Consider the following 24,416-nt stretch of genomic DNA (forward strand, 5'->3'; position numbering starts at 1 on the left):
CTGGTTCAGGTGGTGTCTGGATGTAGTCACCGGTCAGTCCAGATGGCGACAGAATATCCTGGTCAGCCTGTCTAGGTGATGTCGTCAGCATGGACTGAGATGTCAGTCCATATTGCATCGTCTGACTATACTGATATGCCTCCCGACGTGGTGTCGGATGCATGTACAGACCTGCTTGTCCACGTGGTGTCGTCTGGCTATACTGATAGGCCTGCGCAGTAGGTAAATTGTTGTACTCACCTTGTCCAGGTAATGTCGGCTTGTATTGACTTGTTAGTCCAAATGCTGTCTTCTGTATGTCATGAACATATTGCCCTGATGTCATCGTCTGGCTAAACTGACCAGTCTGTCCAGATGGATAACTCTGGTTACCTTGACCATCTTGTCCTGGAGGTGAATGGATGTACTGACAGGTGCGTCCTGTTGGTGTCCTCTGGAGATGTTGACCGCCTTGTACATTTGGTGTTGTCTGCTCGTACTGACTGGTATGTACTCGTGGGCCCGATTGAAAATGTGCTTGTATCTGTAATACCTGTGCAGGAGGTGTCTGAATGAATTGACCGTGATGTTTGTGTGATGTCTCATTGTTGTGACTGACTTCTCCAGGTAGTGTCAGTTGAATGCACTGTCTTGGTGAAGCCTCTAGGATGTAGTTACCGGCCTGTTCTTGTGGTGCCATATAGTTTGAACACCCGGCCTTGTGCTCTGGTGCCAGCTGGCTTACCTGTCTGAAGTGTCCAGGTGGTGTTCTGTGGTTGGAAATGCAAGACTCTTCAGCTGATGTTGGTTGGATACATTGACTGGTTTGTCCAGGTAAAGTAGGTTGGGTGTCCTGATCTTCGTCATCAGGTAGACTTGGATGAATGCTCTCACATGCATGTCTAGGCAGTTCCTGCTCGCTGGACCCTCCGACTCCTTCATGTGGTGTTGGCTGGTTTGACTTACTAGACTGTCCGTGTTTTGTGTTAAGGATCAGAACATCCTGACCACTAACTGACCCTGGGGTCATGGGCACGCGGTTGAAATAGACAGGAGGCAAGAAGTAGGCGCGAGAGTCGAGATCAGGGAACGCGGCCTCAACCCACTGGAGCCAGAATTTCTGTGCTTGGTCTGAAATGGTTTCCTGAGGCAAGATAGTTTATACCATGTTAGTATAGAAAACTAAACTATATCCATTGCTGGTCTCACAGTAATGAGGTGACACCTAAAATGAATTGCTTACTGTTCACAGGTTTGGGGTAACCTAGGTTATTTCCTAGCTTCGTCCCACCTTCCCCACATAGTTCACAACACTCGCTTTAATTCAAACATTGTCTATTCAATGAGAAATGAGATTATCATTTTTATTAGCAAAATATTTAGTAGCACCATTAGGAAAACCGTTGAGAGAATGTGTGTTGTATGAATATAATTACTATAGTTTAAGAGGGATGGAGATAAAAATTTCGGGATAAATATAGAGGAAAAGGGTACAAAACATGAAACATGTGATAACACGGAGTAGGTCAATCACTTCATGAACACCAAATTCATTTAAGTTAAATACAGTTAAATCGAGTCTTAGTCGTTAGACGTGTGTCACAGTTGTCGTGCAACTAACAAATGGAAACCGTTACTGTTTAGTATGCTTGAGCTTAATATTAAAGTTAGCTTTCATATTTGAAGAATTGTTTTCAAAATTAAAAAATACATACGATTAGTATTTAGTCTCTCGTGTTCTTAATGATGAGGTGTATTTAAATTGATTGCTGGATAGCTCTGGAAAATGTGTTTTACAACATGCCTGTAAGACCTGACCATACAAAGTTTGGCGAGAAACCGCAAAAGCTCGTCACCGGAAGTTAAGGAGGAAAGAAGCACTAGATACAGATACTGTATGTAAACAAGTGAAACACTTCTCGTGTAGACAGAGCGAGAGAAAGTAGCGGTGAAAGCCGCACTCATCGCAGGTATTTGATCCGATGGTAATCGTCCTCGCCAAGACGAGGCATAGAAGTAATTATCTTTTGCAGTGTTGTCTGATGATTAATTTTGTTGTAAACACGACGAAACTGTTTGAAAATTATTGTAACATCTGGACTTGCTGAATGAATGGTGAACGCATGGATATGAATATAGAAACATTGTCATGTGATAAGTAGTATAGGGCTATAGTGTTGGTGTCTCACTTCTGCTCCAGAACAGGCGGACGCGCTGGTAAGCAGACTGTCAGGAGGCGGGATGGGTAATTGTAGGGTGCGGTTGCGGTGAGGTATGTCGAGACGAGTAGCCGGCCTTTGGCGGCACTGGACCGTCGGGTGGACAAAGGGCCAGGAAGTCTCACCACCGTTTATCTCCCCTGGGATCAGTAGACCCGTGACCGCGGACCGCTTACATCACGACGGACATAGATCAGAGTCAGATTGGAATGCGGGATGGTAGTTGTCATGCAGGGGATCTCTCAGAGGAAAGGAGAGCATCAATCAGCCTACACCCGTTAATTATAGAAGTCCGCGGTACACCTGAAACAGGACAACAGAGCTACCTTTTGTTGTCACCCGCCGGACACAGGTAGTGAATAGGAAGCCAGACTGGACGGCGCCGGAGTCGTAGACTGCGTTACTGGTGAGTGGGGGTAAAGAGGGGGGGGGTGTAGTGTGGGCTGGAATAAGCCAAAGTGACCACCTGTCTATCATGTGTTGGCTACGTACGATTGGTTGTAGCTAGGTAATGGAATGGTTGAAGGTAAGACTGGAGTATGTTGGACCAATCGCGAGAGAGGATGATCCTCGCAGACGAGGATTTAGTACAGTGATCGGTCAAGACTCGTGGTCTTTCGCACCGATGCTCGAAGGGGAAGGTTGTAGCCGAAATCTGTTCAAGGCTGTTCAGATTCTCTGCTGTGAGTTTGTCTGGGAATCGTGACAACTCCAGCACAACCGACTCAGAGGTGTGGAAGACCCGCTCTGTCGCAGAGTGTACGACGCTTCATCTCCAGCATCTGTTTGGTCGCAAACAGTAGAGGCAAAGCTGGTAGATAAGTGTCGGTCCTGTAGGCGCTGTTAAGCTTGAGACAGCAGTCCGCCCTAAGGGACGTGAGACAGACACGTGGGGGGCACGCGGTGGTGCCAGGGTCTCAGCGCTTGCGAGGGAGTCAGCTACGACCGACGGAGCATCATCAACGGATTCTCGGACGTCAACAACGGAGGGCCCCTCAAGTGACTAGAGACTTGTGTGTAAAGATAAGTGGCGTGTGGTGTGTGCAGTGTGTGGTTGGATTAAGATTAGTTGAATCGTGGCTCATTAGATATCTGGACTAGAAGAAGGAGAGCAATTAGAATAACGGGACGCCCTAGATAACGACCATATGGTTATATTTGAAATTGTATCATTTTGCCATAATTTGTATAATCCTCTCGATGATTAATAACTTTCTTTTATACACTAAATTGCCTTGAGTTGTTCATTGGGGTTATGCGTGCTGGGGGCTCGAGCTAATTAAAGTGTTAATTGATAAGCAATTTAGTGTGAGAGCACGCGGTAAATGTCGACGTGATTTGGTAGAGGTATCGACAGTGTGATAGACCGAAGGACGGATCACAACCTCTACCATCTCCACGGACTCTTCCCCAGGAGTTTCGCGACAAACATACAGAAAACTGTACAATACTCTTGAGGACGGCGTTACCCAGCAACGACAGCGACCCTGGGAAGTCGAGGTCAACCTCGCCTAGTCACGTGACCAGTGGAGTGTCCCCATCGCGAGTAATTATTCCTTGTGTGTACCTCAAGTTCTTATTGAAGACTGTAAGTGTTACCTGTGTAGACCACAAAGTGGGTCCGAACTGAAGCGGGTTATTTCAGTGTCCTCAACACCCGAGATGAATAATCATTGGATTAAAACTCAGAAATGTAAGTTTGGGCTATTATGCCGGAGACTTAGATTGCTGAGAGTGTTTTGCAGGCCAACTATCTAGCGGTGTTAGTTTAAATGTTTGTTGTTTATCATTGCCTCCTCTGGCTATTACACCGTAAGATTTGTTTCTGTACGGCTAGTGGGGAATAATTGTTGTGTGGTTCTTGGTCCGGTACAACATATAACATGTGACCTGGGAGGACGAAGGTAATCTCTGAGTTCTTTAGTGAAGCAATGCGCAACGGTCCGGCGTGAATGTGTTGAAAGTGTTGTGATATCAAATGATATATACTTGGAGATATCCTGAATTGTAAAATATCCTATATTTATTTTATAATGTTTAGTAAGTTTGAGTATCAATACCTCGTGAAAACAAACATGAGGTGATAATGAAGTTTTTTAAAAACAAACTGCATCCAACTCCAAACGTCTAAGCCACATTCCCTGCTTTTCAATATATTAACAGATATTAACCTGTGCGACTCTCTTTGTCAGAATTAATCCAACATAGTTACTGCACCTTAGAACCAGTTTTCTGATTGATGAGGCTGACAGCCTTCTCGATTTGTTTTGGAGTGCCCCGGATGATGATAATCTTCATGTCCGTTACAGATTGATTCTGATGGAACTGGACTTCAGAAGCACGTGACTGCTTTTTGACTTCTTGAAGGGGGCGTGTGTTTCCTTGAACATAAACAAACACATTATTTACAAACTGTAATGAAATATGTTTTTAGTTTTAGTGTTCATATTACACAAAGACAAGTGAGAGGTAGATAATGTGTATACAAGTTATCTTTATTGCTTTGATCCCACGCTCTGTTTCTTCTGTGTAAAACATTTCGACTGATGTACACAGATAAAGCTGGTATAGACTGTTTATTTTCTAAGACATGTAATCTGTTATTATCTTTAAGAAGTGTTGATTGAATGTGTTTACAGGAAATAAAATTACACTTATTTACGAAGAAAAAGTGTCATCCTACTTGAGGAGGTAAGAAAAAATTAGTTTCTTCTGTAACAATTACAAGCCTGCTGTATCTTTAAATACAGATGATTTATATATACATAAGGAAAAAAACCTGCACAGGCTGAAAGAAATACAACCAACCATTGTCTATTAGAAGAGCAGCCTCATCATCGGTTACGGCATGGAGATAAACTTTGACCCGGCCACCACCGCCAGAACCTTCTCCACCACCTCCCGCCCCCTTCTTCCTCTTGACCTGTAGTTGGACAGTGAACATGGCAGACAGTGTGAACACATACAGTGAACATGGCAGACAGTGTAAGCATACATACAGTGAACATGGCAGACAGTATGAACACACATATAGTAAATATGGCAGACAGTGTGAATACACATACAGTGAACATGGCAGACAGTGTGAACACACATACAGTGAACATGGCAGACAGTGTGAACACATACGGTGAACATGGCAGACAGTGTGAATACACATACAGTGTTGTGCTTGATCAGATGTATCAACACGTGCAAATGGACAAAATGTCAAAACTGTTTCCGATAACTAAGATGTTAGTCCACTTAATACTTGCTTCTCTGTCTTCCTTTTCTCTCTGACACACACACAGTCACACACACACACACTTTCTCTCTGACACACACAAGCTATTCTGATTGTTAAAACAAACAGTTGTTACCATATTAGCAGCTCCAGCAACTTCCCGTCAGTGTCAATGGTGTTTGTTTTTCAAGAAGTGAATGTTCAGACCTTGCTATCAGTGGTCGTCCATGAAGAGGACAAACTTTGCTGGAAGCCGTGTCTCTCTATGGCCCTATCATAGGACAGGACAAACATCTCTGTGTCATTGCCGCTTATCGCACACTGAGGTGAGATCATTGGCACAGCTTGCTTTATTGATATACATCGTTACATAATGGTTTTATAACTAAATAGTTGCTTTGTGAGACTTTTATGAATAATCAAATAAGTAAATCATTAAAATCGCTGTCACAACATTCTACAGCGTGTCATATATTGGTACTCTCAGTGAATGTGTTTTAATTGATATTGAGAATGAGAGACATACACATATCTTTCATTGCTGTAACCATATTGGTTTCAGCAAAAGTACAAGAACCTACTCAAATATGGCCACTTACCCAAATCTATACAATTTGTATTCACAATTCACCTGTATTCTCACGCACCCACATACACATGTAGTTATACAGCACTGTCATACTACAAAAAGATTACAAGGATCCACACCCACTTCAAAACCCCTAGAATACCTTTCACCTCCCTCTCATCGCCAGAGCCCCTATACCCACCCTGACATCCTTCTATCTCTGCCTTCTTCCTACACACATTCACCTCGATATTCAATTCAATTTAACTTTATTATCTCACTAGGAGAAATTAAAAGACGTGGTAAAACAACTGGCTGATAATAAAACTTATAATAAAAACTTGATAACAACTTAATTCCACTCAAACTATCATCTCACACAAACACCTACAGTCCATGTAAATACCCGACTAAATAAGAAACAACACTAAAACTATATTCCCAAAACCACACACCCACACCCTCACACTCACAAATCCTTCCAACACTTATTCAGTAAGACAACAGACTGGTGTATAAAACTATTCCGAGAACGGGCAGTGGAAGCTCTGGGTACAATAAAACGTCTCTTGGACGGAAGAAGGTTATAATACTGAGCTAAAACATGTGTTCTATCTTTCACAATCGCTCTCGCTTTCCGTACTACTCGCCTCTCATACAACTCACTCAGACACTCCTGCTTCTCCCCAATCACCTTCCCACTCACACGCACAACTCTATCTAACACATTCCTATTACTAGCTCTCAATCCTCCATACCAACATAAAAATCCAAATGTCAGCACAGACTCAAGAAAACATCTATAAAAAGCACTTAAAACCTTTTTGTTGACATCCAGGGAACGGAGTTTTTGTAAACAGTACAATCGAGATTGACATTTCTTATGAATAACCTCAGTATTGGTGTTAAAAGTGAGTTTGTCGTCAATCACAGTTCCTAAATATTTGTACTGTTCAACACGTTCAACCTTGGCACCATCAATATAGAGGTCAGGGATAACAGTGCTCTTGCGTCTGAAATCAATCACCAGCTCTTTTGTTTTCTTTACATTTAGATCAAGATAGTTTTCTGTGCACCATTTATGAAATTTATCTACTACATCAACATAGGCAGAGTGTGAGTTGGAGAGGTCTAGGAGAGCAGTATCATCAGAGTATTTAATCAAGAGAGATGAATCAGTGCCACGACAGTCATTGGTATAGAGGGTGAAGATTACAGGCGAGAGACATGTACCCTGAGGGCTCCCAACAGATGTATTTCTGGAAGAGGAGAGTGCATGCTGGAAACAGACTGACTGGGAACGTTTTACCAGAAAGTTAACAATCCATAGGATGAGTTTGGGGCTGACATCAAGTTTAAGAAGTTTCAGAGCTAACAGATGAGGCTGTATAGTATTAAATGCAGAAGAAAAATCAATAAAAAGAATGTGTACATAGGAGCCAGACCTGTCTAAGTGAGAGTATGCATTGTGCAGAAGAGTGAGTGTGGCATCGTCAGTGGATCTGTGCTGTTTGTATGCAAATTGAAAGGGATCGAGGTGTTGTTGTGTCTGTGAGAGAAGTGTGCGAAGGATGATGCGTTCGAAGCATTTCATAACAATAGAAGTCAATGCCACGGGCCTGTAATCATTTAGTTCAACCGGGTTTCTGGTTTTAGGCACAGGACAAATGATGGATTTTTTCCAGATATCTTCTTATACCAACAACAGCCTTCAACCTAATAGTTTCTCATGGTCATTTACCGCACAGGTAAGCAATTCATTGTCAAACCACGTTGTTTATTATTATTATGCACGTTGTTATTATACAGGACTCAACCAACAAACACATGTTTACATTTTTACCTAAAACTTTGCCCTTTGGCAGATTGAAAATTGTATCCGCCACAAGCTATAAACTAAAGCCGACACAAAAGGGTCAGAGCATCGTTTGACTCATTGACCTTCATTTAGGGTCAACTCGTGAGTTTCAACATGGCGACCTTCATTAATCAGCACTAAACTATTGTAGAAGGTGACCGAAGTAAACGATGTATGTGCAAACCCAAATTGTAATCAGACTGGATTCAAAATGTCAGTATTGATCATGTCATCCATAATAACTATTTCCCCTGCACTTCACTCTGAGTGGCTGTTAATTATCGTTGTGAAAACCTGCTTTACAACAGGAAGTGCGAGAGACCAGAGCAAAGACCTAATGACAAAGTTATTTGAACACATATTAGAAAAGTTAAAATGTGGAATTACTGTCTTCGCATATTTTTGACATATTTTTAATCTTGCGATGTGTACATTTTTATGTTGTCGTTGATCAGAATGATGAGAGATAAAGGAGCTGCGCCCTACCAATGCAAATGGCGGCAACATGTTACTTGCCACAAACAAATACAATAATCAACTACCAAACATACTTGATCAAATAAATCTTACCTGAATGCGTGTATTGGACACTTCACAACGTCTATTTCTACAAATTAAGGGGCGAAATTTCTTCAAATGTCCTTTGCTTTCAAATAAAATGAACTGCTGTAGTTATCTTGAACAGCAAACAGCCAGGAGACAGGAAAGACAATTTCTTCTCCCTTTTCGGAAAAATCCGATTACTTAGATCGTCCTATTTATAGCCTATATGCGTAGATAGATGACAAGCAGCTGGCAGAGACAACCGTCAGTGTTTGTGTTCAGTCTGAATGTTGAGAAGCTGTCACTGTAGCAGTGCATCTCCAGCCAACAAGAGAAATGGCAAAGCTGTAATCAGGAAAGATTTCCAGGTGCTACAAATGTGATCGAAAATCTGTGACTTGCAATTTTCCCGAAGCCTCAACATTCGACAAACGAGGTGAACCTGCATCCGACCCATAAACACACTGAGACACACAGTTAGTGGAGAGGATGGTAGTGGAGTGATGAATATGTGGTCTCCACATTCACTGTGTAATGTTGGATAGTAAATAAGCTTTTTTATGAATCCAATCACAATTATGTTTTAATGTTTGGCGACCTGTTTCGCGAACATTTCACAAAGATTTGTGGGAAAAGTTATTTTGCATTCATCTTTAAACAAATATTAGGAAAAAAAAAATCCTGCAGAATTCAATGTATAGACTTGGACTATCAAGTAGTACCACGTTGTTTTCTTTTATCTAAAGAAATGAATTCCTATGAAACTCTTTGACTGATAATGGGAGTACATTGCATGAAGAACTGTAGTCTTAGATGTGCTTTTATCATTGTAAAAGAAGACGACGAGGCAAACAGTCAATTGAGCTTATATGTGTAAACAAATATATCTACAAACGTTCAACCAGAGTCGAGGACTGGTTTCGAGAGAAAAGATATAGCACCGATCACCTGTGATAAAGATTTACAAGCCATGGAGGCTCCCCTCCAGGACAACAAACATGGTTAGTTGTTACAATCTACCATTTGGATGTAATTTTCAGTAATTACCATTTTACTAATGTTTAGAAATCCAATGAACTGTATTCAACAAACTTCTTGTACTTTTAGTTTAAAGGTCTATGACTGGCATGCGAGACAAACTGCTGTCTACCTCGGATAAACTCATGTCTCATTGCTCCGATTGGATTCAGTGTGTCTGGAGCTCAACATGCACACACAAACACACTCTGCACACAAACACGTCTCAGGTTATTGCTTTGTTGCACCTAAACACACCTAACACCTGACCCCCTCACCTTCAGCCCCACAGCTCAACAAATATCCTCCTGTACCAAACCTTCCCAGTCGCCCTGAGCTGTTGCACCAGATGGCCGTTAGGGTCCATTCAAGTCTGTGGTGCTCATCACCGTACAAGTGGCTGTGATTATTTGTTTACACAGGCTGTCAGTCTGCTGATGAGGACTGAGACAGTCACAAGTAACACACCTCCCATGTTTGTTGTTACACGTTAATCGCAGGTACATGTACAACATCTACCGAATACTACACAGCTCGAAACAATGAACACGCAAACTTCTCATTTTCTACATTATTATTAATCGTGTTTGTATCAACAGTGAGAAATGTATTCAAGGTCTTGTAAAGTGAAGTTGCTGTGGCATTTTAATCATGACTCAGAGACGAAGGAGGGTTGTAATGTAGGCCTGTAGAGGGTTTAGTTGTTGGAGAAATTGGCTGCCAATAGGGACTTGCTCCCTCTGTTAGTCAAACTCTATAATGACCACTATAATGCAACGGGAAGTTTTGCAGAGCGAAGACACCCGGACGCCCGCAGTCAATCACTAAATAGCAGGGTGGGTTCACTGTTCTGTCGGCTCTGAGTCAGACAACAGCCACGGTCAGCACACCCAGGGGATAGTCGCCAACATAACTGTCAGTGACAAGGCGATACTCAACAGGTCCAAAATGAACAACCTTCGGCCAAGAAGACCCGCTGTCCCTTGTCCTGACACCTGCCATGAGACATGGATACGGCAACAGTGGACCTCACTCCTCTTCACTCATGAATGTCGCTTTGCCAGACCTTGCCACAATTGCCAAATCCACGTCTGGAGACGACAGTTAGACCGTTACTACGATGTAACTGTCGTGGAGTGTGATGATTATGGTGGTGGGTCCATCCATCATGGTGTGGGTTGGAATTGTGACGGCCTACCTCACCTCTAACTACCTCGTACAAGAGAACCGGACAGGTGTGGCATACAGAGATACTATTTTACAGACTCGGGTACTGTCAGCACTACAAGCTGTTGGACCAGGCGTCGGTCTTAAGGACGAAAACGACAGACAGAACATGGCCAAGGTCGTCAATGACTTCCTGCAGCAGTCAACCCCATGGATAGTTATCTCTGTTTCTAAAACAGACAAATGTTCATCGTTGTCAGCTGTATTGCCGTCCCATTAGAACAGCATCAACACTTTCGTTGGCAGATTTTTAAACATGCGCATATTGTAAACTATCTGTGGATTGGTGGCTCTGCTGTCGGTGGGTTCTTTGTATCGTTCATTACACAACTGGAATCTCAACATTTCCCGCCTCGCCATGATGCCAGACTGGAGAGTGGTGGATTGAGTCTGTAGAATGTACTGGAACTGTGAGCTGCTCAATGGTCATACCTCTTCAGTCTGATTGGTTCATGTATTAGTCTTATGTACTTGTATTTATGTGGGTTAGGGTTAGGGTTAGGGTGCACTAGGGTATAAGTATGTGATGAGGAAAGGTACTGCAGCATTGTCAATATTCACGTGTTTAAAGGTACACGGCGAGTATGTGATATAACAAAGCATGTCTACAATCATTTACAATTTTTCGCTAATAGAACACAACAATACTATTCTAGTATATCTGTATTTTATGTATTTAAAAAAGTAGCTTGTACTTCATTTTCGAGAACATGCATCACATTCCAGGATACAAACTGTTGATACAGTCGTTTAGCAGAGTACAGTAGCCCGCACACTAAAGCAGAATGTTACAATGTTACAACTGATTATAGATGTTGGTGTGATGGAGACAGACATGAGACTACAACAGGTGACAGGTGAGGGAGTGTGAAGTATGTTCAGGTGGCGAGTGGCTACTCCACAATCACGAGTTGTGATGTACACCGGGATATGGAGTGGAAACTGTCAGACCTAACAGGAGCGAGAAGTCTTGAAGCCTCAGATCTTGTGACGTCACCATACAGGGACCGATAATCGTACTGCAGACACACGACGACTTTTCTCTCCAGACCACGAACAAGCTCCCCGTCCGCCACCCACACCACGTCACTGCGGGCCGTAGCCACGTCCTCGATGTCATCATCCTCCATCACCCGCACTGGGATACCCGCTTCTTGCAGTCCTGTCACCATACCCGAGAACATAAAGTAACCCCAGTTCAACACCAGCACGTCTCTCCACTGTAGACAGGGTGGTGTGCCGCAAGTTGTTGAAGTGACGGTGTTTACTGTTGTCAGCTCATTAATCTCTGTCAACATACAAAGCATATTTATTCGTTGTCTTGTATGAGATACAACACACACGCATGCACATACACACAAACGCCAAAACGCACACAAACCAACATACGCAAACTGACAAAGAATGACAAGCCACCTGTGACGGAGTATGAACAAACATATTGAATTATTAAAATGAATTCCTCACAACCTCTCTTACTGGACTGTTTGTAAATTATCACAAAGATTCGCTTAGGTGTTACGCCTTGTATCTCATGTCAACGGTAACTAAACTACATTGTAGCCTTACATACCCGTAACACCAACACGGAGACTGTGTAGGAAGCTGGCCACCTCACGACCGCACGTGACACAGTCACCTGGCCTGTGACCTGAGTGACCCTGCCCTCGGTGAGACACTCGTGTGACTGGCGGGCCGTCTGTGTGGTCGGGCACACCTCGCTCACTGTATTTCTTGATACTAACACCCTTAGTGATAACTGTATCTTTCTTGATTTCCCTGACAACAGCGGGTGGAGAGCGGAGAGGTCTGGTTAAATATTCCACTCGCCAGCCGGGGGGACAGTTCTTATGGTAACAACTTGCCGCCCAAAGATGGAGACGAGGAACCTGTGCCAGCAACTTCTCACAGAAGGTCTGGATGTGTTTCCTGCCACAGACATGAGTGTTACAGAGGATGGAGAGACACGTGTTACACTGTTTATGTAGCTGAGGTGCATTGTTTGTATGTTAATGTTACTATGTCATCAAGTACGCCGCTTACATGGCCAGGAAACAAATTTTTATAAGTATGGAAGTTCCTAAAAAGAAGTAGTAAGCAGATCACTCTAAATAAGTTTTACATTGCCAAAAGGACTTATCTATCAACGTAATAAAACTTTCAAAAGTATTTTATAATATTTGTATCAATAGAATCAGTGAATAAGGACGTATGTATAAAATAGATGTAACTACAATATTTACACATGTATACAAATTTATTTCCAAAGCCTTGCCACTTCTGTGTGTTATTTATATCAAGGCTTAATCACTGTTGTTTGTTGCTCTCGGGCTTCCATGCAAACTTTCTACACGAACCTTAAAAGGTACAAAACTGCTTCATGCCTCGTGTTTAGACAAAACAATAAAAGACCCTGACACTCCCTTCCTCTGTCCTCTGCAAGAGTTGTCTGCTCACGTCAGCATTCTGTGTCAGTTGTCTGCGCCTCACTTTTATTTCTTTCAAGCACTTGTCTTCAGTTGTTCTCTAAACGTTTCTTCCTCTAAATCCCTTCCAGAATGTTTGCTCTTCGTCTTATCAGCTCATTATTATGATTCTTGTCACCATAGTAACCACAGTAATGATGTATGGTCATTTTGCGATCACTACTCATAAGCACAGTCATGTATACGGGTGGTTAAAGCTAGTGACACTCCGAGAATCAATTGCTTGAGGGGAGGATGACCCTCTGCCAAGCAGGACCCGGCACCTTACTTTATGGAGAGTCCCGGGCAGGAATATTGAGGCACCAGAGCTTTTTACTCCTCTACCAACAGCGCTCATCATCTTGGGGTGATAAACGTCTGTAGAGCGCGCGGGGGGGGGGGAGGGTGGGCCAGGTAACCTTGGGGTTGCTGAGGATCAAAAATTATTATTACCCGCTATTTATACACAGTTTTGAATGCTGCTTCCCCTGCTCGTGCTAACAGACGAAGTAAAAGGTAATGAACAGGAATGAGATGTTGTTGACAGACGCTCATTCCGTACAAACACCATTTACCTTATTTCAGTTATTGTAAACACGTTTTTAATCTTACATTTTCGTTGCTTCCATGAAAGCCTTGTCTTCGTGTCCAATTTCGTCAATGAGGACATACAACGATCCTCCACTTGCAGCTTGTGACAAGTCGTTGACGGCCTTCTCCACTTTTTCTTCGCCATTAAGATTAACATGCAGGAGGTGAAGCTGACTGGCTAATACCTCTGGTGCGAGTTGCTTCTTTACTGTCTGCAGCAACAGGTGATACAACATGCTGCACGCTGCACGACTCCCCCACCACGTACTGATAACGTAGACGTGGTGACCACACCGCAGCCACTCTATGGCCATCAGCAGCAGCACCACAGTTTTACCTGTACCGGGCGGTCCGGCCACAAAGACTCTTGGAGAAGCCTTGTTGAGAAGTTGAACTTGCTCCGGGAAGAGTGTGATTACAGCAGTATAGCACTCTCCTGTCCACCACACTGCCTGACCCAGGGTCTTGACACTCACACGTGGAGGACATGTGCATGGCACACTCACTGTTGTCGCCGGACCACAGAACCTGGTAAAAAGACAGTAATCACACTACAATGACTGTGTAGATAAGACAAAAGAGGTACAAGTGGCGGTTTGATTCCAGTGTGAAACAAGATTAGCATCTTGAAATTGTTCACTTCGTCAGATACCTACGAGCTTTTATTTGATTGCCGGCGTAAATGCAAACTTTGAATATATTTTTAAAAGTGGTTAGAAAAGAGGAACTTTCTTGGCATGCTGAATAGTACTTCAGTCTATCACCAGCCACTTATAGCAATCACTCATTTAAAGTTTTTTTTTAAAATCATCCTTTGTGTGATTTTTTCACAGTCTGTCTCTTCATCAAAGATACAGTTTCAACAATATCGTTAAAACATGTTCCTCATGGGAAAAAAAGGAAAATTTGAATTATTTTTTCGCCGTCAAAAACGAATGTCTCTTATGGTCTTGCAATATATGGAGTTGATAAAAGTGAAAAGTTTTTATTAGATAAAAGAAAAATTTACTGTCAATTAAAAACAGATACATGTTAAAAAAGTATCAGCCAGCCTTCTGTTTTTATCAGTTAATAAGTCATTATATTATTGTTTAGAGCATTTTAATGGTCGTTTTTCACGAATATATATATTTTTTCATATTTACTTATTCTTTATTTTTTCCGTCAACAATTTTATTTGATACTTTTAGTACCACTTGATAGAAAGCATATAAAAATTTAAACATATGTTAGTTTTATTGTTATACATATATTTAGTTTATTATCGAAATCAACATCTCTGTCCTCTTTCCCTTGACTACAAAACGGGAGGAAACACTGCAAATCCAAAGAATGTCCCTTTTAATTGTAAATATCAATTTGTCTTTTAATTAGTTTAAAATCTACATTTATATACGCAAAACCTTTCTATTAATTACTACTTTGTAAATAAAAAAATTCTCGTTGTAGCCGAGTAAGGTAAATTTTATTATATTTACATAATTACACTTCTCATGAATTCCAGTCTCTAATGCTATTTTGAATTGTCCAACATGATTCATTTAAAAATAAATGTTGGATAGTGTCTTCTTTGGTTACATAAAGCGCACAAAGTAATATTATAAACTTTTCTCTCTTTTAAAATAACGTGTGTGGCCAATACTCTTTGTACGTCTGTATACTTATATATTGCATTTTACTTTTAAAAAAGTACCTACCTAAAATGCTGAAACCAAACTCTGTAGCATGAGACATCTCAGCTAAGCAAAGCTAAATCTTAAGAAAGAACCAACGACATATCAGGATATCAAACTGTACAACGATATTAAATAAAGTTTGATTGACATTTAATATGCTATTTGCTATGTGCACCTCCATTGACATCATGTTAATGTAACCAAAGCTTGTTGTACATGTAAGTACACATATACAGTACAGGGTTTGTGTATTTCAGTCAGTGAATGCGCACACACACACACATGTGAACAACCATCTGAGATCACTGTACGGAATACTGTGTTGTGTATATACTTGCCTCGCTACTAACATCTTGTAGACCACATCAGTCATGCGACTGTCAGGTCCAGCCCCAGCCACACGTCGCTGCCACCAGTGTCCCAGTTCCCTTAGCACGTGACTACTGACGTCACACGGTGTCTGGGGGTCAGACAACTGATCACAGCACAGACACAGACCTGGGATGGCAGCGGGGTCTGATGTTCCCAGACACCGACACAGGTTCTGTACATAAACCACGGGCCTTAAGGTGTTAATCAAACCTGTCGATACTTGACAAACCTCTGATGTCGAGGGACATTAAGACAGAACATGTACAGCTACAACAACAGGAGGACTAACTAATCAAACTTATCTAACGAACAAATCAAACTGAAAACACACCTGAGAGGTAACATCAGATTATTATTTTAGAGTTGCAGACAGTTACACACAAAGTGCCGACACTTTACTTACATCCTTATTGTCACAGACTGCAGAATGGGTTTTTGTTTTACGCAACGCAGATAAATATTTGTCTGTTCGATGTAAATGAAAAATATGTCATCTTAAAGGTAATGGTACATCGCAAAGTTGTAATGTACTCTCTTGGCTACCTGTGTACTGTGGTACCCGTAAGTTATTGAAATCAATTGCCAGCAAAATAAAATATTATGCAAAAAATACATGAAAGAGTATGAAATAATTTACTTCTTAAAACTTTATTATAATAATGCTTTGAATGTTTCGTAATTTTAAGAGAATTTAGGAAGATTTGAGATATGTATGTATTTTGTAGCCGTTTATAGGACATTTGCTTGTATCGCAGGAGTTTTGCACCTGTAATCAACAGGAGGCTCAAAATTCCTGTCAAGTGCGGGAAAGTGATGTTGCAAACTGGTGTCTGTGATGATAACAAATAATCCTAGAATAGCATGTGTAAATGTATCTTACCAGCTACTGTGACACACAAACTGTAGACACTATATGGGAAATATTTCACCACTAAAGTAGTCTCATGCTATATATATATAAACACGAGGGCTACACCTCACGCCGATATCAGTCTGGGACAACATATGAATAAGTGACATAATTGTTTTATTAAATTTCATAGAAACAGTTTTTCTTTTAACAGTTATGAGGGGGATGATTAGTGCTAAAATGGAGTCTATTATTAAATGCTCAGAGTACACACCTGTTGTAGTACCTCTCTCAGTTTACAAACTATACGCACTATCTTCTAGCAGGTTGACGGACATGAAGCTTTGGATGGAATAGTTACCTCAGTCAGAGGAATGTCTTCAGAGATGGCCTGTTGCACCTGATCAGCCGTGAGGTTGGGGAAAGCGATGGTCTTAGTGATGCGCAGACCGGGAGTGATGTCGGACACCAGGTGAGACAACATGGCCTCCGCCTTGTCCAGCTGTGACACGGCGTCTCTGTTTCTGTCTAATTTTCTTGTCTATATCCTGCTGTGACAAGTTCAGTGTCTGTGTGTTGTCACCAAACGCCTTCAATTCACAGACGACAAAACCGTGATGTCGGTGAATCAGCAGCAGATCAAAGTCTCCCTGTTTGCAGTTCCGAGGGAGAGCAGGAGGAAGGTTGGCGGCTGTGGGGAGCTGGGCAGCTGCAGCAGCGTAACAAGGTTCACTAAGGTACTGTCCAAACAAAAGTTGACTCATCCCAACCAAAACTTCTTTATTTTGTTCATAAAATTCCTGCAGGCAGACCAGAACTCGTTGCTTGGCAGCGTCATCTCTGACGTCACTGTCTAGAACGTTAGCAGGCCGATGGACTGAAGGCTGAACGACATCGGAAGAAGAAGCTTCAAGCTCAATGCGCTGAGATGTCTGCTGATGTGGAGTCGGAAGGATGCATGCACCTGCTTGTCCATGTGCTTTTGTCTGGATATAGTGACCTGTTGGTTCAGGTGGTGTCTGGATGTAGTCACCGGTCCGTCCAGATGGCGACAGAATATCCTGGTCTGCCTGTCTAGGTGGTATCGTCAGCATAGACTGAGATGTCAGTCCACATTGTATCATCTTACTATACTGATATGCCTCCCCACGTGCAGTCGGATGCATGTACAGACCTGCTTGTCCAAGTGGTATTGTCTGGCTATACTGATAGGCCTGCGCAGCTGGTACATTGTTGTACTCACCTTGTCCAGGTAATGTCGGCTTATATTGACTTGCTAGTCCAAATCCTGTCTCCTGTGTGTCATGAATATATCGTCCTGATGTTGTCTGGCTAAACTGACCAGTCTGTCCAGATGGATAACTCTGGTTGCCTTGACTATCTTGTCTTGGAGGTGAATGGATGTACTGACAGGTGTGTCCTGTTGTTGTCGTCTGGAGATGCTGACCGCCTTGTACGTTTGGTGTTGTCTGCTTGTACTGACCGGTATGTACAGGTGGGCCCGATTGAATGTGCTGATCTGTATTTCCAGTTTGGGTCAGTTGATTGTACTGACCTGTCTGTGTAGGTTGTGAAGTGTGAATGTATTGATCAGCCTGTCCAGGAGTAGTCTGAATGAACTGACCGTTATGTTTGTGTGATGTCTCATTGTAGTGGCTGACTTCTCCAGGTAGTGTCAGTTGAATGCACTCATCTGCCTGTCTTGGTGATGCCGCTTGGATGTAGTTACCGGCCTGTTCTTGTGGTGCCATATGGTTTGAACCCCTGGCCTTGTGATCTGGTGCCAGCTGGCTTACCTGGCTGAAGTGTCCAGATGGTAATCTGTGGTTGCAAATGCAAGACTCTTCATCTGATGTTGGTTGGATACATTGACTGGTTTGTCCAGGTAAAGTAGGTTGGGTGTCCTGATATTCGTCATCAGGAAGACTTGGATGAATGCTCACACATGCATGTCTAGGCAGTTCCTGCTCGCTGGACCCTCCGACTCCTTCATGTGGTGTTGGCTGGTTTGACTTACTAGACTGTCCGTGTTCTGTGTTAAGGATCAGAACATCCTGACCACCAACTGACCCTGGGGTCATCGGCACGCGGTTGACGTAGACAGGAGGCAGGAAGTAGGCGCGAGAGTCGAGATCAGGGAACGCTTCCTGAACCCACTGGAGCCAGAATTTCTGGGCTTGATCTGAAATGGTTTCCTGAAGCAAGATAATTTATAGCATGTTAGTATATAAAACTAAACTATATCCATTGCTGGTCTCACAGTAATGAGTTGACACCTAAAATGAAATGTTTAGGGTTTCTTCACGGGTTTGGGGTAACCTAGGTTATTTTCTAGTTGTGTCCCACCTTCCCCACATAGTTCACAACACTCGCTTTAATTCCCACATTGTCTCCTCAATGAGAAATGAGATTATCATTTTTTTATTAGCAAAATAGCACCATAAGGAAAACCGTTGAGAGAATGCGTGTTGTATGACTATAATTGCAATAGTTTAAGAGGGATGGAGATAAGGTTTCAGGGAAAATATAGGGGAAAAGGGTACAAAACATGAAACAGGTGGTAACACGGGGTAGGCCAATTGCTCCATGAGCACCAAATGCATTTAAGTTAAATACAATTAAATCGAGTCTCAATCGTTAGACGTCAGGCGCCACAGTTGTCGTGCAGATAACAAATGGAAACCGTTACTGTTTAGTATTCTTGAGCTTAATATTTAAAGATAGCTTTCATATTAGAAGAATTGTTTTCAAAATTAAAAATACATACGATTAATTTTTTTAGTCTCTCATGTTCTTAATGATGTGTGTATTTAAACTGGTTGCTGGATAGCTTTGGAAGACGTGTTTTACAACATGCCTGTAAGGTGCTTGCGAAACTGAAAGTTCGAATTATGTTAAAACCCGATATTTCAAACTACAAAAAAGGTAGACATGTTCATTATTTAGAGTTTTGTTAAACCAGGATGGCTTTGATAACTCTGTGAGAATAGGTAAAAGTATGTCTGGTATTTGTCGCATCACAAAAACAGCCAACTACTGACCAGACCTGATCATACAAAGTTTGGCGAGAAACCGCAAAAGCTTGCCTTGGAAGTGAAGGAGGAAAGAAGCACTAGGTTCAGATACCTGTATGTAGACAAGTGAAACACTTCTCGTGTAGAGAGACAGAGAAAGTAGCGTCCAAGGAACTGAACTGAAGCAGATTATTTCAATGTCCTCAACACTCGAGAGGAATAATCGTTGGGTTAAAACTGCAAAATGTGAGTTTGGCCTGTTTTTGCCAGAGAACAATGTGATGTGTGATGGTTATTATGCTGTTTGAATAGCGTGGGCATCAGAAGGTTATGTTTGAACTACACACCTCATTGTTGCTGTGGAATAGTTACAAATACAGTGATACCTCGGTTCTCGAACATAATTCGTTCCGGGAGGACGGTCGAGAACCAAATTGTTCGAGAACCGAAGCAATGAAACCCATAGGAAATAATGGAAACTGGATTAATTCGTTCCAAGCCCCAGAAAATGCCTATTTACTGGTCTAATTTGTATATAATATGTAGAAAAACATGAAGTCTCACAAAGAAATAAGAAATAAAAGTGTATTTATTAAACAAAAAAAAAAATGTACTGTACAGTACAGTAAAATTGTGTTTCATTTACTGTACCTGTACAAACTTTATGGCAGGAGGGAATGAATGTGGAGGGAGGAGGGAAGGGATGGTTATTGTTTTGAAGGGGAGTCTCTTCAATAAAAACAGAGGGTAACTGCTCTTCGGGTGTTTCTGTTCTCTGTATCTTTTTGCTGAGGAGAATCAGTTGCTTGTCTGATTTTTTACGGAAGAATTTGTCAATTGTTTGCTGTTTTTTTTCTCCTTTGCAAATTTTGCGGAAAGTGGACATAACATTGTCATAAAAATGTTAACTGCTCTATTTGCTACCACTTTATCAGGGTGATGTTGTTCAACAAAATTTGCAATTTCTGCCATTTTGCACACATTTCATGACTCTCTCCACAAAAGTCACTCTCTCTCTCTCTCTGCACTCACACTGATGACGCAAGCAAGGCGCGCTGGGCCGAATGAACGCCATTCGGCTCAACTCGGCTCATCTCGGACGTTCGGATGTTCGAGTTCCAAATATTTGTTCGGATTCCAAGACAAAATTTTCTCGAATTTTCTGTTCGAATACCGATTTGGTCGAAAGTCAAGGCGTTCGAGAACCGAGGTATCACTGTATCTGAATTCCTTTAGTAGATATTATAAATGATTCGAGACTTACATTGCTGAGAGTGTTTTGCCGGCCAACTACCTAGCAGTGTTGGTTTAAATGTTTGTTTATTGTTTATCATTGCCTCCCTGGCCATTACACCATAAAATTTGTTTCTGTACAGCTAGTGGGGGGATAACTGTTGTGGGGTTCTTGGTCCGCTATAACAAATAACATGCGACCTGGGAGGACGAAGAGTTCTTTGGAGAAGCAATGCGCAACGGTCAGGTGTGAATGTGTTTGAAGAAAGTCTTGTGATATCAAATGATACTTGGAGATATCCTGAATTGCAAAATATGATATGTTTATTTTATAATGTTGATACGTCTAAGGCACGTTCCCCGCTTTTCAATATATTAACAAATACTAACTTGTGCAACTCTCTTTGTCTGAATTAATCCAACATAGTTATTGAACCTTAGAACCAGTTTTCTGATTGATGAGGCTGACAGCCTTCTCGATTTGTTTTGGATTGCCACAGATGATGATAATCTTCATGTCCGTTACAGGCTGATTCTGATGGAACTGTACTTCAGAAGCACGTGACTGCTTTTTGACTTCTTGAAGGGGGCTTGTCTTTCCTTGAACATAAAGCAACACATTATTTACAAACTGTAATGAAATATGTTTTTAGTTCTGATGCTCATATTACACGAAGACAAGGGAGAGGTAGATAATGTGTATACAAGTTATCTTTATTGTTTTCATCCCACGCTGTTTCTTCTGTGTAAAACATTTCGACTGATGTGCACACATAAGGCTGGCATAGACTGTTTATTTTCTAAGACATGCAATCTGCTATTATCTTTAAGAAGTGCTGATTGATTGTGTTTAAAGGAAATAAAATTACACTTATTTATGAAGAAAAAGTGTCATCCTACTTGAGGAGGTAAGAAAAAATTAGTTTCTTCTGTAAGAATTACATCCTGCTGTATCTTTAAATACAGATGACTTATTTAAATATATATAATGAAAAAAACCTTTACAGGCTGAAAGAAATACAACCAACCATTGTCTGTTAGAAGAGCAGCCTCATCATTGGTCACGGCATGGAGATAAACTTTGACCCGGCCACCACCGCCAGAATCTGCTCCACCACCTCCCGCCCCCTTCTTCCGCTTGGCCTGTAGTTGGACAGTGAACATGGCGGACAGTGTGAGCACTCATACAGTGAACATGGCGGACAATATGAGCGCACACACACACACACACAGAGTGAACATGACAGACAGTGTGAAAACACACACACACACACACGGTGAACATGACAGACAGTGTGAACACACATACAGTGAACATGACACAGTGTGAGCACATCAGGTACACAAGTCTACATTTCAACTTGTGGAAGATATGAACACAGTGTATAAAACTGTGAATGCAATGATGTAATGTGACGTGAATGTGACAGTGACAGTATGTGACAGTGTCATGACACACATTTCAATTCTGTATTGTGCAGTGCACTCTACGTCAAAAATAAAGAAAGCCACAAGAATTGTTCAAATATTTTTAATAATCTTGAAGACAAGGCTACGCGATGATTAAAGAATAGCAAACTGTAATTTAAAAAATCCTACACAAGGCTGACTACATTTCATCGACATAACCTGACCTGGTTGATGACATGTCAGTTATTTCCTGACCTTAAATAAAACAAACAACTGTAATGATCGTTAGCTGTTAGGTTTGTGTTACATTACTGTATGTGGACTGTTGTGCTTGATCAGATGTGTCAACACGTGCAAATGGACAAATTGTCAAAACTGTTTTCGATACCTAACATGTTACTCCACCTAATACTCGCTTCTGTGTCTTCCCTTTCTCTCTGACACATACATAGACATACACACATACACACTTTCTCTCTGACACACACACACACAAGATATTCTGATTGTTAAAACAAACAGTTGTTACCATATTAGCAGGTCCAGCAACTTTCCCTCAGTGAGTGTCAATGGTCTCTCTTTGTTTTTCAAGAAGTCAATGTTCAGACCTTGCTATCAGTAGTCGTCCATGAAGAGGACAAACTTTGCTGGAAGCCTTGTCTCTCACGTGGCCCTATCATAGGACAGGACAAACATCTCCGAGTCATTGCCGCTTATCGCACACTGAAGTGAGATCATTGCCACAGCTTGCTTTATTTATACATCGTTATATAAGGCCTTTATAACTAAAACATTGCGTAAGTGCGACTGTTATCAATAATCAAATAAGTAAATCATTAAAATCGCTGTCACAACATTCTACAGCTTGTCATATATTGGCACTCTCAGTGAATGTGTTTTAATTGATATTGAGAATGAGAGGCATACACATATCTTTCATTGCTTTAACCATATTGGTTTCAGCAAAAGTACAAGAACCTACTCAAATATGGCCACATACCCAAATCTATACAATTTTTATTCACAATTCATCTGCATTCTCACACACCCACATACACCTGTAGTTATACAGCACTGTCATACTAGGAAAAGATTACAAGGATCCACACCCACTTCAAAATCCCTAGAATACCTTTCACCTCCCTCTCATCACCAGAGCCCGTATACCCACCTTGACATCCTTCTATCTCTGCCTTCCCCCTACACACATTCACCTCGATATCTTCTTATACCAACAACAGCCTTCAACCCGATAGTTTCTCATGGTCATTTACCGCACAGGTGAGCAATTCATTGTCAAACCACGTTGTTTATTATTATTACGCACGTTGTTATTATACAGAATGCAACCAACAAACACATGTTTACATCTTTACCTCTAAACTTTACCTTTTGGCAGATTGAAAATTGTATCCGCCACAAGCTATAAACTGAACCGACACAACAGGGTCAGAGCATCGTTTGACTCATTGACCTTTATTTGGGGTCAACTCGTGAGTACCCAACATGGCGACCTTCATTAATCAGCACTAAACTATTTCAGGCGGTGATACAAGTAAACGATGTATGTGCAAACCCAAATTGTAATCAAACTGGATTCAAAAAGTCCGTATTGATCATGTCATCCATATTAACTATTTCCCTTTCACTTCGAGTCGCCTGCTAGTTATCGTTGTGAAAACCTGATTTAAAACAGGAAGTTCGAGAGAGCAGAGCAAAGATCTAGGAGCAATGACAGAAGCAGGATAAAGCCTACGGAACATATTTTTCCATAATTAAACAGACTTCTATATAAAAAAAAAGTTATTTGAACACATATTAGAAAAGAACAGTTAAAATGTGCAATTACTGTCTCCGGTTATTTTTAATCTTGCGATGTGTACATTTTTATGTTGTCGTTGATCAGAATGATGAGAGATAAAGGAGCTGGCGCCCTACCCATGCAAATGGCGGCGACGTGTTACTTGCCACAAACAAGTACAATAATCAACTACCAAACATACTTAATCAAATAAATCTTACCTGAATACGTGTATTGGACACTTCACAACTTCTATTTCTACAAAATTTTTTCACTTGTCCTTTGCTTTCAAATAAAATGAACTGCTTTAGTTATCTTGAACAGCGAACGATCTCGTAGACAGGAAACACAATTTCGTCTCCCTTTT

The 24,416-nt window shown here is 41.5% G+C and overlaps 1 protein-coding gene across 2 annotated transcripts; it reads right to left on the reverse strand.

Moving 5' to 3' along the window:
* Positions 1-9,971: 9,971 nt before the first annotated feature.
* Positions 9,972-24,411, reverse strand: LOC112576088. 2 transcript variants are annotated; one of them, XR_003101746.1, is made up of 6 exons: positions 24,271-24,411; positions 22,778-22,921; positions 21,867-21,981; positions 21,275-21,438; positions 16,953-18,786; positions 15,854-15,913 (listed from the first exon to the last, which is right to left on the reverse strand). XR_003101746.1 is itself a non-coding variant. In XM_025258338.1 (5 exons), exons 1-5 carry the CDS (start codon positions 17,073-17,075, stop codon positions 11,531-11,533), a joined length of 1,587 nt encoding a protein of 528 aa, XP_025114123.1. In that variant the 5' UTR covers positions 17,076-17,218; the 3' UTR covers positions 9,972-11,530. The 2 variants fall into 2 exon arrangements, 1 of the variants encoding a protein (XP_025114123.1); XM_025258338.1 differs by lacking the exons at positions 21,275-21,438; positions 21,867-21,981; positions 22,778-22,921; positions 24,271-24,411 and adding exons at positions 9,972-11,925; positions 12,211-12,566; positions 13,715-14,221 and having other exon boundaries at positions 15,708-15,913; positions 16,953-17,218.
* Between the last annotated feature and the right edge of the window lie 5 nt (positions 24,412-24,416).

This window comes from Pomacea canaliculata, linkage group LG11 (assembly GCF_003073045.1).
Source record: "Pomacea canaliculata isolate SZHN2017 linkage group LG11, ASM307304v1, whole genome shotgun sequence".
Lineage (NCBI taxonomy): Eukaryota > Metazoa > Mollusca > Gastropoda > Architaenioglossa > Ampullariidae > Pomacea > Pomacea canaliculata.

Bases quoted from the DNA above. Each gene is read 5' to 3' on its own strand.
- LOC112576088 (XM_025258338.1), bottom strand. From the start codon at position 17,075: ATGTTGTCTCACCTGGTGTCCGACATCACTCCCGGTCTGCGCATCACT. The intron at 15,914-16,952 runs GTAACTATTCCA...GTTTATGTACAG, and splicing joins AAGACATTCCTCTGACTGAG to AACCTGTGTCGGTGTCTGGG. The intron at 14,222-15,707 runs GCAAGTATATAC...TCTTTTTACCAG, and splicing joins TACAAGATGTTAGTAGCGAG to GTTCTGTGGTCCGGCGACAA.